Source organism: Limulus polyphemus, unplaced genomic scaffold (genome assembly GCF_000517525.1).
Source record: "Limulus polyphemus unplaced genomic scaffold, Limulus_polyphemus-2.1.2 Scaffold520, whole genome shotgun sequence".
In the NCBI taxonomy this organism is placed as follows: Eukaryota; Metazoa; Arthropoda; class Merostomata; order Xiphosura; family Limulidae; genus Limulus; species Limulus polyphemus.
The window spans coordinates 384,795-401,197 of NW_013666130.1; the positions used below are offsets into that span (position 1 = coordinate 384,795).

The 16,403-nt window shown below is 34.1% G+C and overlaps 1 protein-coding gene across 1 annotated transcript in view; it reads right to left on the bottom strand.

Annotated features, from left to right (window-relative positions):
• Window positions 1-1,949: 1,949 nt before the first annotated feature.
• The window catches only part of LOC106458824 (E3 ubiquitin-protein ligase TRIM9-like), a 68,481-nt gene continuing 54,027 nt past the window's right edge, over window positions 1,950-16,403 (bottom strand). The window contains exons 6-8 of the mRNA XM_013918372.2: window positions 10,378-10,516; window positions 6,379-6,603; window positions 1,950-4,026 (exon numbers count right to left, since the gene is read on the bottom strand). Coding sequence (XP_013773826.1) covers window positions 3,701-4,026; window positions 6,379-6,603; window positions 10,378-10,516 — 690 coding nt within the window. The 3' untranslated portion in view covers window positions 1,950-3,700. The remainder of the gene's footprint in view (window positions 4,027-6,378; window positions 6,604-10,377; window positions 10,517-16,403) is intronic.

Sequence of the window (16,403 nt, forward strand, 5' to 3'; positions counted from 1 at the left end):
TTACGTTACATTTACACGTCCTCTATCAAATTCTTATTTAAATTGTCCCTTGGTAGGTCAACGGTAATCTTTAGGGGTTATAAAATTATCAGTTGAAGCTCTATTCCTGTGATAGGCAATAGTACGTGAAGTCTATTGTGCAGTTTGTGCCTAACAATAAAAATCTTACTTAAATTACGCAAAAGAGCAAAATCCCTGTCAAAAACAACAAGAATAAATAAACATAAAATAAGCAATACAAATTATATTACTAAGAGGGAAAAAATGCTCCACTTTGAGGTGATGAGATAGTAACTGACTACTAAAGATGATACTGTGAGTGAGATCTTTCAAACAACTTGGAATATTGGTTACCTTTACACAGCATGACGAAAAAGCTACATTATAGCCAAGACACATTGTCACTAAGCTTAAAGGTAAAGTTAACTTTAACAGTTATGATTTTAAAGGTATATTTAATTCTAACAGTTAGGTCATACGAGCTGCACCTTTTGTAATAGAATATGCTTCATCAAAAGAATTGAACAAATATCTCTAAGTTTTTCTATACTAGATTACAGTGGGTTAATGCTTAAGTTACTTACTTATTAGTAGGAAGTTCTCATAAACAACAACAAAAGTAAAAACGGCGTGAAATGACAATTACAAAAAATGGCTTGAATCTGAACAGCCTATCATTTCACATCACTGCCCACAAATGTACTTTTATAGGCTATGATATTTTTGTTTTTAATCCAGACCTGAGTATTGTTTTTCTTTGGCTAGAAGAAGTTTGATGTCACGTGATGAGGGCATGGCTTAACGTGTGTAATTTTCTTGAAAGCCGAGGAAACTATTTGAGAGAGATATAAAACGTAAGATTAGAATTTATTATCTATTAAGTGAGTTTGTTACGGTAGTGAATTGGTTACTGAATTATCGAGGTTGTTAGTCAATTGCCTATTATTTCAGTTTTTTGAATACTGAGTTTATGTTTCAATGAAATATTGAGATATGAGAAAGTACCATACGCTCGAGAGAAAATTAGCAAGTAAGTGGAAATATTGTGTGAACTTAGGTCTATCAGCGGACGTTAGTTACGCTAACTTGTGGAATTTGTAATTCAAGAAATAAATGCTTTCCTTATCATGACGTGTACTGGACTTTGTATTCGTATTATTTATTTTAGCGAAAAAAAAAAGAATCTGCGTAACTATAGAAACCGCAACGACGGTATTTTCATTCGTCGAACGCAATAACGGTCTGAGGTTACATGTTTTAGGTGAAATGTTGACTTTGTCTGTTTACGTAGCCATTATTCACTTCCTACATTGCCCATTACTGTTATTTTCTCATGAACTACAGTACCATCTCATATTCTTCATTCCATGTACAATATTAAATCATTTATGGCTTATGTCAAGTATGTTTTATCCTGAGCGCTTCAAATATCGTACTGAATGTTCGTTGTGTTCGTATTAGCTATTGCTATCCTATACACCTCACAATGTGTATCGATTATATTCACCTTGAACCTTTTATTCCTCTTACCGGATGTTCGTAGTATTCGTATTAGCTATTGCTATCCTATACACCTCACAATGTGTATCGATTATATTCACCTTGAACCTTTTATTTCTCTTACCAGATGTTCGTAGTATTCGTATTAACTATTGCTATCCTATACACCTCACAATGTGTATCGATTATATTCACCTTGAACCTTTTATTCCTCTTACCGGATGTTCGTAGTATTCGTATTAGCTATTGCTATCCTATACACCTCACAATGTGTATCGATTATATTCATCTTGAACCTTTCATTCCTCTTACCGGATGTTCGTAGTATTCGTATTAACTATTGCTATCCTATACACCTCACAATGTGTATCGATTATATTCATCTTGAACCTTTTATTCCTCTTACCGGATGTTCGTAGTATTCGTATTAGCTATTGCTATCTATACACCTCACAATGTGTATCGATTATATTCACCTTGAACCTTTTATTTCTCTTACCGGATGTTCGTAGTATTCGTATTAGCTATTGCTATCCTATACACCTCACAATGTGTATCGATTATATTCACCTTGAACCTTTTATTTCTCTTACCGGATGTTCGCCATCTACACGATTCGTTCTTCTTATTAGATATTGCTTTCTTGTACACTTGACAGCTTGTACCGGGTACATTCATCTTCGTATTATATATTGTTATCCTGTACGCCTCACACCTTATATTGGGTATATTCAACTTGAATCCTTCATGTTTTTTACAGGATGTTCGTATTCCACACGGTTCGTTCTTGGTATTAGATATTGTTTACCTATACACTTCGCAACTTGTATCGGTTATTATTAATCTGAGTATTTTATGTCTCGTATTGGTTATTATTATCTTATACGGTTCATACATGAAATGAAATATTATTGTCCGATATGATGCATGCATTGTATTAAACATCTTTTATCCTATATCTTCCATCCTTCACTATTCATGCGTGATATCGGATATCCCTATCGTATTCCTGCTTTGTATTGGATACTTTTAACCTGTATGGTTCCTGCTGATATTGGATATTTCTATATATCCTGGTACTGGATATTTTTACATTTTTGATAGAAAATAAATCAATCCTCTCGAGACCTAAGGAATTTTTCATTTCATACTAGAGTCGGACAAGACTCTAGTATAACAGCCATTTACCAGCATATGCCCGTTGTATCCAAAACGTAATGTTTTATTATGCTGTTGATGAATATACACAAGGCTCAAGGAAAACAACTTGTTAACAAGCTCTCCAGAATTAACCATTTTAACGTGTGAAAAATAGGAAGGCATATTTAATCTATAAATTTATGCCATGTTACCAATCTGAAACTTGTAATCTTACGCGCATGCTGAAAACATACCGTTTCGGATGCCAGAGATATATATTTAAGGGTGGATGACTTTGCACTGGAATTGGTCAACATTAAAGTTTCAGATGAAAAATTCATCAGGCACTCCAAAAAATTAATTTATTTTGTGTCAAAAATATAAGAACATTTGACAACAGGCATGAGCTGTATAGGAAAGAAACGTCCAAACGTCTCTTAAATATACTTATGATTTCGTCCAATTCTTAAGTTATCTGAAACAGAAAAATAGTTATCAAAATAAGAAAATAATGACTTTTGTGCTTTACATTCTGCCTATTTTCAGACAATAAGATGTGATTTATTTAATGTGATCGCAGCTTATCTTATTTGCGAAGAAATAATATCAATAAATATAAAAATAATTATGGAAAGGTCAATAACTTTACAAATATTTGCTCTGTCACTCACAAAAAAAAACACCTGAAAGTAAACGTTCGCACCAAGAGAGATTTACATTCTTATCACTAGACTGTAAAAATTCATATTTCTCTACAGTGTTAAATATACCTTTTGAATTTGGTGTTATATGATCAAATACCATTAATACCACGTTTTGTGTAACTTCTTAATAACGTTTTAGATTACTTAAAGAAAAGAGGGTCTACCATATAAGAGAAGATTAAATTATCTTCCGCGTCTCTTGCAGAATTTAGCACAAATCGGGAGAAAACATTTCTGAAAGTGTACTGATTAGCTTTTTTTACAAATCATATCGAAGTTCTACGGCGATATTTTCCAGTTTAAATGTGTTTAATTTCATTCTTCTTATCAACACATAACCAGAGCCATCCAAAGAGTTAACCTACACCTTTTCCTTCTCCTTCACTCTCGTGATCACTGCTGTCCGTCGGAGGTTCTAGTCCTGTCTGGACTGTAACCTGGACATTCCTGTTAACACTGATTGCAGGGAAGAACACCCCCTGGTGGAGATCAGTGAAGGCGATGGGCCCTTGGCGTTCATCATTAACGTAGAAACTTAGCTGATGCAGGTCAAGATTTAAAAGCACTCCAACTACAGATCCGGAGCCTACTCCCCCATCAGTCCGGTTATCATGACGATCAGAATGTAGAAACCACGACCTCTGGTGGTCGATGTACATGCTCCACCCTTTGTCATCCTTCCCTAAAAGTAATAATTCATGAACAAAAAACAATTGAAAGATTGTCCTGTTCCTTAATCAAGGGGGGTAAATTTCCAACTTCATGTGAAACGGCAAAATGGCAGAAATATTTGTTGGTAATTTTAAGTTTTCTACATTTTATATGTAGTTTTCTGTCCGTATACAATTTATTATGGAACCCAAGTTTGAGAATTGGCAGAAAAAGATGTATTCAGTATATCTTAAACATTAAAAATCTAATTATAACTGTGTGTGTATATATATATATATGTCATTGATATTTACATAATTATATATGTATATATATCTTTGATACTTACATAATCATATTTAGACGTATATATACAAATGTATATTTGATATATACAGAAGTTTCATGTATGTTATAATGTATTTAGTTTTGTTTTATTTAACTGAATTTTTATTTGTGATATAATTTTCTCTTGTTTGGAAGTTCATTTCATTACATTTTGCTCGTTGTTTAGAAATTCATCAAATTTAAACACTTTTATATGAAATAAACTTAACATCACTATCACAGTTTTTTAAGTTCTTTATTATGAACCCACTTTTTATATAAATTCTAATATTGAAATTAACGCACGAAATCATTTATTCTCAAGACATTGAAAGGTTTGAGGTCCGTACATTAGTGTTTCAAGTGATCCATAATTTTATTTATCTTTTCTGTGTAATGCGTAACCTACTAATGAAACAACTGGCAGTACACAAGGATAACATTAGTATAACACTACTGACATTTCAATAAAATATCCATTTAACTTCTATGGTGACTTGAAATAATAACGATTTATACACAATAATGTATTAATAGCATACACTAAACTATCAATAGTTTATTTCTTTTTTTTGTTTGTAGTTAAGCACAAAGTTGCATAATAGGCTATCTGTGCTCAGTCCACCACGGGTATCGAAACCCGGTTTCTATCAATAGTAACTAGTCATGCAGACATAGAGGGTGTCCTATATCCAATGTCCTATTAAGGTGGGACCAGGTGTGGCTAATGGTTAGCATGCCAGAATATGGATTCGAAGATCCATGGTTAGTGTCTCTTCACCACAAAATCGCTCTCCACACTTTGAACCCGGAAGTGGGTGCGTTATAAGAGTGCAGGTCAAATCCCACTGTTTTGAATAGAGTAGCCAAAGATTTGGCGATGGATGCCGTTAACTAGCTGCCCTTCTAATCTATCAATTCAAAATTGGGAACGACTGGTGCAGTTAGCTCTTGTGTAGCTTTGCGTGAATATTCGAAATAACAAACAAACCTAATATGGTCCAGCAGTCACCCTCCCATCCAAATAAATATTACTATTCTCAACTACGTTCGGAAACTGTCTCGTGCAATTTGCTGCCATTCGTGTTTCAAGACCTCAGTCAGACTGTAAGACTAAAAGGTCGTGGTCAAACCTTTCTATTTAATCTCGCTAAATGATCCTTGATATGATCTATAAAGTTATGATCTGAGATCTGCACAACTCTTTACAAGTTGTTGATTATATCTTTTTTAATCGAGCATAAGTTGCACATGTATATTTTTCTGCGACAACACATTGGCCTGTTCATTGAATATTCTACCAAGGTTGTTGATATCCACTGGTATTTAAATATGTAGATACTTTTAAGGTAGACCTCACGTCTAATGCGCATAATACAGCCCACAGCGTAACATGCCCATCACAAACCTTTACAATTAATACAACATGACCACCGTTCATCTACATGTCTCCAAATCCCTATATTCGGCGTCGCTTTGACATAGATGGATGAAGTGTTGAGGCACTTCAAAAACAGTTCCAAGCATTCTTAGTGGAGTGTGGTGGGAGTAAGTTTTGCGAATCCTAACCTTTCACAAATACCCACGTACACGCTACATTGGCAATAGCATTGAAGCCCGTTCATATACGTCCACATTAGATGCAGTAAAGTCATTGTAAGTTTATTGTAAATGTAATTTTCGGCACGTTTTTAATACCTAACATGTGAAAACGTACATTAACGCGCTTCCACAGCACTTTCGACAACCTGAACATTTTAAAATAAACTAGTTTTATTCATTCTAAATCGATATTAAACATGCATTCATATGAATGTTTGATCATACTTGGTAAAAAAAAAGGAAAATATGACTTTACAGTCCAAAGAATATGTTAAATTTTAGAACCTGTCTTCTCAGACAGAAGAAGCTTTAAAATATCATCAATATTTCCATCACACGTTTTGAGAAATACAACAATGAATTATACAGGAGATTTACTTATACGACAACCGAGTTTCGGTGTTTCAACATGAATTTATTTCACTATTTAACATATTTAAAAAGTTCGGCTTACCCAACATCATATCTTTAGCCACATCAAAAGTAGCGATACCAAAACCAGGATCCGCATTCATATTGTATTTATCGATAACAAATTCCCAGTAATGCACTCCTTGTGAGAAACCAAGGTTACCCAGCACCACTCGGTGTTCGTAGGTGCTGCTTGTGACGGTTTGGTTCTCGTTGGACAATATGATGTCAGAATGGGCACTCACTGGATCCAGATTAAACCAGGCAACTATACAGGGAAATGAATAACAAATCATTTAATTCCCAGTACTAAGGAAGAAGACTGCACAGCAGAATAAACCAAAGGAACCAAAATGTGAATACACTGTACAAAAAACATAACATGGCATTGTAGTATCTTAAAATGTATTTTCTAGAACTAGAATTCAAATAACTATTGAATATCAAAATGCTGTTTACATCATACAATTTAGTTAGTTTCGAAAAACCTTTTAGTAAATCCGTTTTCGCTGCATTTAGAATGGCTTATTAAAATTGAGCTAGAATGTAAACAGAAACACATATATTACACACCTATGTATAAGATTTGCTCATATGCTTCATATCTAAGGATTTAATAAATAAAAACATTGAATTTAATTTGAATTACTGTATAAGAAGATTTGAAGTTCATTAGATTTTAAAGTTAAAAGTTTTTAAACATAAGCATTCCGGTCAGTAACCTAATTACATCAGATATTGCAACAAGTGGATATCAAATAGCGCGTGCATATGGGAATCAAACCTTTTAATGATGATATTCAAAATAATTTAATTTCCTTTAGCATATATAATTACCGAATCTTTTCTGATGGGACAGCAACGTAAACATACTGTTACGAACGGCAAGGAATCACATTACGGAAAAGTGTTAGTCTCAATAGCTATCTCTCGTGCATAATTTCCCTATAGTTTTACTTGTACCTGAACGTATACTAAGGCAAGATTATGAATGTAAAAATAATCAAAAAGATATAAACAGGCAAAATGAACGTGGAATTTATATTATTGTGTGAAAAAGCAGATTAATTGTTGTTATATTTTTTTAAGTACAAACTTAAATATTAATAATAATGCAATTAATTAATGAGTTTTAAATTGCCAATATTTTTACTATAAAAACGCTTTTAACTCAAAACGAGGAACCTATTCCAGGTGATTAAGTGCGAATATCTGTATATTAGAATTTTGATTATTGGAAAATTGTTTCTAATATCTTTTTACTAAACTATTTACGCACTAAACCAGTGTTTCCGAAAGTGGGAGCCGCCAAAAAATGGGCCGAAAATAAAGATGCTGAATTAATTTTGATTCCAAATAAACAATAAGTCGATAAAAATTATGTTGAATTAATTAACTGATACATTATGTCGAAAGGAGATGTTATTGTTTTTACTGTGGCACTATTTTTCAATCACCATGTTAAAGTTATAGGTTGGGAGGCCTCAAACCTCTTTATTCACATCAAGGGAGCCTCAGACTAAAAGAGTTTGGGAACTACTGCTCTAAACTACAGGAATTTCTACCTAGATAGCGTATCATTCATTTCGGTTATCTTAATCAAAACATAAATGTATGGTATGATTTGGTGAAACACAATTAACAGAATGAAAATATAGATCAAATCACACAAGGAACATGTATAGGGGATGTGTTGCTAGCAGGTTTTGTATATTTTGATTCTTTCAGAAAGTTGAAGAATGTCCAGAAAATATCTGAACGTTGTTTCCATCCTGGTGGACCTAAACGGTAATATAACATTACTCGTATTGTTCGGGATTGGTTTGAAGAGCATGGTAATAGCTTTCTTAGCCAATTCAATCACTAGATATCAATACAGTTGGCATCTACAGGGGAAACCTGACCACGTTATATTCGTGAACTAATGGCTATAATAGAACAAGATACACTTTCAGGCATCTTATGGAGTGTATGCCACACCAAGTCCAGGTTATTATTACGTTGTAAGGTAGTTTACTATAGCCAGAATGGAGAGGGGGGGAGATCCAAATATAATGGTCAGTCAGTATAGTTTAACTGCTGTTGCATTTTAATAACTCATCCAACCTGGGTTTGTGATAATCTCATGATTTAACATGTCATTAGACTAGATCAAACTGTATAACTGACAACAGCAGTCTCTAAGGTGAGCTCGTCAATTTCTTTTTGGACTCATCACACTTCAAACAAAGCCAGCATGTCCAGTCGACTTATTCCAGGCTGACATGACCTTGATAAATAATAACGTGTGAGAATTACGTGTGTTTGTTTGAAGTTAAGCACAAAGCAACACAGTGGGCTAGTTGTGCTCTGCCCAACACAAGTATCGAAACCAGGATTCTAGCGTTGTAAGTCCGCAGACATACCGCTGTGTCACTGGGGGGGGGGAGGGGGTAGCTCGTGTGATAGATCAACATCCACATTTAGAGGTACGTTCGAATAAACGTTTTTAAACGCACCAAAAAGAAAAGTTTCCAACGACAAAAAAACAACAAAAAACAGGCGCGTTGTCTTCTTACTAAACAATCTCTGCTAATCAGCTAGAGATAAAAAAGTTCAGTTTTCTTACATCTATCCTTAGCCCACTTCATTACAAAAGGGACAGCCTAACTTTTTTTTTACAAGTTCCATAAACAACATAATCTGGAGTTTTTCAGCTCAAATAACAAAATATTTTACATTTCACAACATCTCTGAGTAAAAATTCAACGGGAATATCAAAAGACTACCTAAATACATGGCTGAGAAAGTAAACAACTGCGCTGGCCGCCCCTAATTTAGCACTGAAAGGGAAGGCAACTACTCATCACCATCCACCGCCAACTTTTGGGTTTCTCTTTTACCAACGAATAGTGGAATTAACCCTCACAGCTAGCATGTTTGGTGAGATGGAGATTAGAACCCGTAGATTGCAAGTCGAGCGCCCTGACCATGTCAGGACCGGTCAATATTTGATAAGTTATTTCAAAGAATAACACCTCTTCTACTTTTCGTTCTCATAGACTAAATTCGAATTCCTCATTCCCTTGGCTAAGAGCAAGTATTAATACAAGATCGACTGTAATGTTGCCTGATTGAATAATCAGAGATACACATAAAACTTAGTTAACAACTCAAACAGTTAAAAGTGGAAAAACGTAGACTACAAAAGTGGAACCCCGAGCTTCAATACCCTGGTGTCGTTTACGTTTCTGACACATGTAAAAAGAGGAGCCCGTTTGGTATAAAACAAACATTAACCAAATCGAAGAATTACAAGTAAAAGAACTGCCAAAGGCTTTTTAAACAATTTCAATCGATGTTTTGTAGAGAGTTTGTTTGTTTGGAATTAAACACAAAGCTACACAATAGTCTATCTGTGATCTGCCCACCACGGGTATCGAAACCCGGTTTCTAGCGTTGTAAGTCCGTAGACATCCCACTGTGCCCCTGGGGGGGGGGGGCTTTTGTAGAGGGAGTAAATCCTTACCACTAAGATTAGGAGAAAAGGTTATTTTGATTAATGAGTTGTCAGGGGACAATATTTTACTTCGTTTGCTTTATTGATGATAAATCAATAATCAACCTCCGGGCAAAATAAAGATTGTTCATGCATAACTTGCTTTGCCGGATATTTAATTTTCTGCCGACAAATGGATTACAACTGAACAATTAAAATCAGTCATGTTTTAAATTGTAACAGGATTAAAACTATTTAAGCAAGGAAGAGACGAAAGATTAAAAGCATTGAATGTTGGATGCAAACAAAATGCTGATAGCCACCACCATTTTATTGATCCTTATAATTCACCAGGTTTACAGATGTATCTCTTTAAAACTGTTATCAACTTTTTTTTATATAAAAATTAGAACTTTAAGCTTAAAAAATGTGTCAAATTATTACCAAAAGGTGAAGTAAACATTTGTTGAAATACTTGCTTGAAATCGTACATTAAATAATAAAGTGTTATTCTATTTTTTTGGTCCGAGATCTGTTATCTTATAGTATGTTTCAATATCTCACCTTCATCAGTTCGAATAGACAAAGTATCGCTGAAACCACTCGAACCTATGTTGTTAGCTGCCTTTATCCTTATTTTGTAGAGTGTGTTAAACTTAAGACTTTCTATCCTGCAGATTGTGTCAGTGCCACAATACACTTCCTGTAAACAAAGAATAATAGGGAATATAATATTTGAAAAGAAAAATATGCTGAAATTGCTTTTATTTACAAAGTACGAGTACGTTTGGTAACTTTACAATAATGTAGATATAGCGTGGTTGACATATTGTTATACATTCTTCGTTACTTCTACTCTAAAAGTTTTAGAATTACTAATGTAGTCTTCTTCCTTTGACGATGTGGTTACTTGTCAGTTCAGTTCTTCTTAGAATTACTAATGTAGTCTTCTTTTGACGATGTGGTTACTTGTCAGTTCAGTTCTTCTTAGCATTACTAATGTAGTCTTCTTCCTTTGACGACGTGGTTACTTGTCAGTTCAGTTCTTCTTAGCATTACTAATGTAGTCTTCTTTTGACGATGTGGTTACTTGTCAGTTCAGTTCTTCTTAGCATTACTAATGTAGTCTTCTTCCTTTGACGATGTGGTTACTTGTCAGTTCAGTTCTTCTTAGCATTACTAATGTAGTCTTCTTCCTTTGACGACGTGGTTACTTGTCAGTTCAGTTCTTCTTAGCATTACTAATGTAGTCTTCTTCCTTTGACGATGTGGTTACTTGTCAGTTCAGTTCTTCTTAGAATTATTAATGAAGTAATCATCCTTTGACGATATGGTTACTTGTCAGTTCAGTTCTTAGAATTATTAATGAAGTAATCTTCCTTTGACGATATGGTTACTTGTCAGTTCAGTTCTTAGAATTACTAATGTAGTCTTCTTCTTTTGACGATGTGGTTACTTGTCAGTTCAGTTCTTAGAATTACTAATGAAGTAATCTTCCTTTGACGATATGGTTACTTGTCAGTTCAGTTCTTAGAATTACTAATGAAGTCTTCTTCCTTTGACGATATGGTTACTTGTCAGTTCAGTTCTTATAATTACTAATGAAGTCTTCTTCCTTTGACGATATGGTTACTTGTCAGTTCAGTTCTTCTGAATGATGAATGAAGTTAATTCAAGTAAAAATAAATAATAATAATAAACTACTGGTGTCAAAATAAGTAGATAATATCATGTTAGTAATCATTCCTCTAATTCTGGTTTGTAACTTACTCGTATATGAGTTGCTGTTGATTCAAGTTGATAATATAAATAACATATATACTGATCAATGGTCGTATCCGAGCCGACCTGATTAACCAGGTGTTACGTGTTGGATATAGTGTGATTGACACATTTTTTGTACGTTCTTTTTATTTTCACTGTTGAGTTCTTACAATTACGAGGGAAACAACGGAGGTTTCGTGTTTGATATGTGGATAATTTGTGCGTATAGGTTTAAACATTTCATTTGAATAATACACAAAGAAAAAGTTGATTTGTAAAGGGTAGCTATCATAGTCATTTTTAGGACATAATGATAATCTTTAATTTTATATCAACCATAAAATATTTTTTACATTTAACTTTGATGTTTATTATTAAGCACAAAGATACACAAAGAGCTATCTGTGCTCTGCCCATTCAAGCTATGAAACAGGTAGATAAATCCGTTAACTCCCAAATTACCGACTTGTTTTTATATTGTTGAGCAATTTTATGTTTTTGCTTGTTACAACACAAAGTATATAGAACTGGCAAAAAAAGGGGGTGAAATCACTCAGTTGTTATGTTAAATAGAAGGAAACCCAGCAATGAAAAGTCGAATTAACTACAATTTTGATGGTGTTTTCGTTTAAATTATTTTTCAGTAACTCGTAAGTTATTAGGGACCCGGTAACCAAAAATATCATGAACCTAAAGTAAGTTGGTGCATAAATGATTTAGAAAAATGTATTTCTTTATACATGATTTTAAACAAAATTAGTCAATAACTATCTAAAATTAAAGAATGTTGTTATTACACTGAAGGGGTGTTATTTTTATCTAGGGCTCTATGAGCCCAGGTTTGGAGTTTTAGGGCCTGTAAAGTCTTTGAAAATATTCTTTTCAGGGAATCGAAAAAGAAAGCAAAGTACAGCGTCTTGTAACAGGTGAAAACCCACGAACACAATGTCAGTGGTAAAAGACGTCCACATGTCTCGGGCAACAATACACAACATAATTAATAAGAATTTCCGTTAGGAAAAGTAACACACGTCACGGGTAAACAAGTAAACGACATATTTGCTCAGTCGTTGAATATCACAAGCAGCTGGAGAATGAAACCGGTATTCATGCTGTTCCACATAAAATATATGTGTTTCTATGTAATCGGACAGTTGAAACGATCACTGGGAACCGTCGTCCTTGTAGACTAGACAACTTATGAAAAGCATATAAGGAGGAGTGATATGATTTGGAATGGAAACTTAATTGTCGTCAGATAAAGTATGACTAATCGTGGCGACGTGGTGAGCCTTCAATTAAAGAGAGATGCATACGTTTAATTTTGTTCTTAGGATCGCTGGAAAAACTTTAACTCTTAAAACAGCAAAGGTTTTAGAGTTTTAGAATCGTTACGTATACTGTATAAAGTGTCAAAACAAACTTAGCTTTATGCTCTGACTTATAATGTCAGTATATAAAGTGTCGTGAAGTGCCTTATATTACCGTTAAATTGTATTAAACTGAGATAATTTATGAAGTTATTGAATCTCAAATATTCACTCTAACTGATGTGCGGTATCACTAGTATATATTAATTACGTTAATACTGTTTTAATGAAGAATTCTGTGCTTTTTATTTTGATAATATCCGATAAGGATATTTACTGGTCTACCTAAGGTCTTGTCAGTTTAACGTGACTAAGTCCACCAAGCTCCTTTGGGAGTTAATCCATTCAGGAGACCTAATGGTGGGCATACACCGTCTCAAACCTCCTTTCTGGCTGTTTTCCCACGATACGTTTCTGTACACGACGTTAATACACGATGTTGTGAAGCAGAAGGCAGTAACAACGTGCTTTCAGACGTAGTGAGTTATCTAGATACCAACAGAATCCGGCCGCAAAGGGAAATTACGTCTCCTCTGATCTAGCACTTATACAAATTAACGAGAAAATAAATAAATAAAGAAAGAAAGACTGCATTGTATAGTGCGCGTTTAATATTATTACGTTTTCTGAAAACAACTTAAACCTGTTGTATTTCAGAGTTAAATACATTTGTATATATATATTTGTTATTCCTACAAATTCGACCTTTGTTAAGGCACTTTGTTGCACTATGTCATCTTGTATAGCTTAAAACGCAACACCGCAACGGATATCTTTTCCCGTCTACACAACCAATAAGGATATGATTTTCGTAAAATTCAACCAGTGTAATACAGCAGCCATGATTAACCCGAATCAAATATTGTAGAGAACCACAATTTCTCTCTCTTTTTTTACATTTTCAATCTGTGGTTCTAATTTCAAATATTTGACTTGAGCTTCGAAACTAAGATAATTTTTCAATTAGCAAGCTTCAAACTTAATTTAAAACTTCAATCTATCCATTTCATGTGAAAGTAAATAAAACTATTATTCAATTAACACGATCCGGATCACTTTAAGTTAGAGTTTCACAATGTGTTATACCCACACAATGACTTTACGAGTTATACCTATCTATACAGTGATCCTCAGTGTTGGACCTAATCACTAGTTATTAGTAATCCTACGTGTTATCCTCACACATTGAACCTCAGCTTTATACTTAGTGACTTTTCGTGTCATACTTACTCGTTCCTTTAGACATTAGTAGTGCTGTATGCTCTTTCCGAATACTGTGTTGGCGTGTGTGTGTTTTTCTTCATTCTGAATTATTATATCTAAGTTTTATGCATAATAAACAAGTTATGATAACATTGGGTTTTCTATCAAAAAGCGAAAGAACCAAACAGTGTATAACACGTACAAAAAGGCATTGGTGTTTGTCATTCCTGTACTTACAAAGTTCGAAAGAACCAAACAGTGTACAACACGTACAAAAAGTCATTGGTGTTTGTCATTCCTGTACTTACAAAGTTCGAAAGAACCAAACAGTGTACAACACGTACAAAAAGTCATTGATGTTTGTCATTCTTGTACTTACAAAATCTAGAAGAACTAAACAGTGTATAACATATACAAAAAACCATTGGTGTTTGTTATTCCCGTACTTACAAAGTTCGAAAGAACCAAATAGTGTACAACACGTACAAAAAGTCATTGATGTTTGTCATTCTTGTACTTACAAAATCTAGAAGAACTAAACAGTGTATAACATATACAAAAACCATTGGTGTTTGCTATTCCCGTAATTACAAAGTTCGAAAGACCCAAATAGTGTACAACACGTACAAAAAGGCCAATGGTTTTTGCCATTCCTGTACTTATTAAGTTCAGAAGAACCAACCAGTGTATAACACCTAAAGATGTCTTGCTGTTTGCCATTTTTATATTTATATTCCTATTTCTTGAAATAAGTTCAGATGTTTGAAAATTTTGCCACTGGCAAAAAAATATAAATACATCTAAGTGAGAAATTTTCAATTCTTAACAGTGCCAAGCGTAATTTCCTGATTACTGTGATTCAGTTTAAAGTACGTATCAGCCCTATAATTTTTATAGAAATGTAATAAATCTTTGAATTTTCTTAATGTTTAAAAGAAAAGTATCTGTTTCTTGGAATTCGGTTATAACGACTAACGCTAACACGCTTATACAATGCTACCTCACCAGAGTCCCTTAACAAAATCTCGCTGGATTTACACAAATTGTAAGACCCAATCCTGACGGAGCGACTGGGATCTGGCCGCGTGGTAGTTATAACATTCAAAAATACCCTTACAAAACTGTGAATTCTCAGTAGAGATTAAACAGTGCAGTGTGCGTTGCTAGCTTCCCAGTGACACAGCGGTAAGTCTGAAGGCTTATAACGCTGACAGGTTTCAATACTCGTGGTGGGCAAAGCAAATATAGCCCATTGTATAGCTTTGTGCTTAACAACAGACAAACTAAAAATCTAACTTCCCACTGGGGACGATAAGTTCACTTTCCATAAGCACAAGCAGTGATTTTTGGTTTACGAGTTCCGCCGAAGAAACCATTATTGTTTCTTAGTCGTTGCTTGCTGTATAGGTTCGTTTTGTGAAATCGTTTTATGTCAGTTAGATCTAGAGTTTCTAGCACGTTGTACAGAAAAAAAATGGTTATGTATAGTAACATGTTTGTATTCAAAACATGGATTTCACAAAAGACACATCTTAATAGAAATAGCTTCCTATGCTGAATGGACTGTGCGTGCAGGGCTGCGGATAGCAAGGTCCAACATTCGAGCCCACGATATGCCCCTGAATGTGATCGACAGTTTCATTTTTGGGCGCGTTATAAAAGTGAAAGTCAATCCCGCTGTTCTTGTTAGGAGTAGTAGGCAAGCGACGGGTACTGTTTATTGGTTGTTCTTCCTATGGTCAGTAGCTCGAAATTAGGGAGAGCTATGCCTGAATCTTGTGATCTTTGACTTCAGAGTTTAGTCCATGTGTCGCATAAAGTACCTTCAATTTGAAAATAGTAATACCTTATGTTAAAGTTTAAGTTTATATACAGATATTTAGAATGGAAGTGTGAAGAAATATATATTATTAAAATTGCGCTAGATGTCAAACACAAACATTTTCTGGCAAATGCATTTTATTTATTTTTGTATTGAGAATGGTTTGTAGAGGTCAGCTATTAACAATGTGGTGGTATCAGAACTTTTACTATCCATGTGTTTGTAATTGATCAAAATTACAAACTTATCTACATGTATATATATAGTTTGGAAAAATCATTAAAATCGTAAACTCATCTCCGCTAAAGTTTAGGTCGTCAAGAAATTAATGTCGCGTTTTGGAACACTTTCATTAACCATCCCCCGTACATCACGTATAATAGTTAAAAGAACCGCCTAAACATCACGTTAGTGTAGCCTATATAATGTGT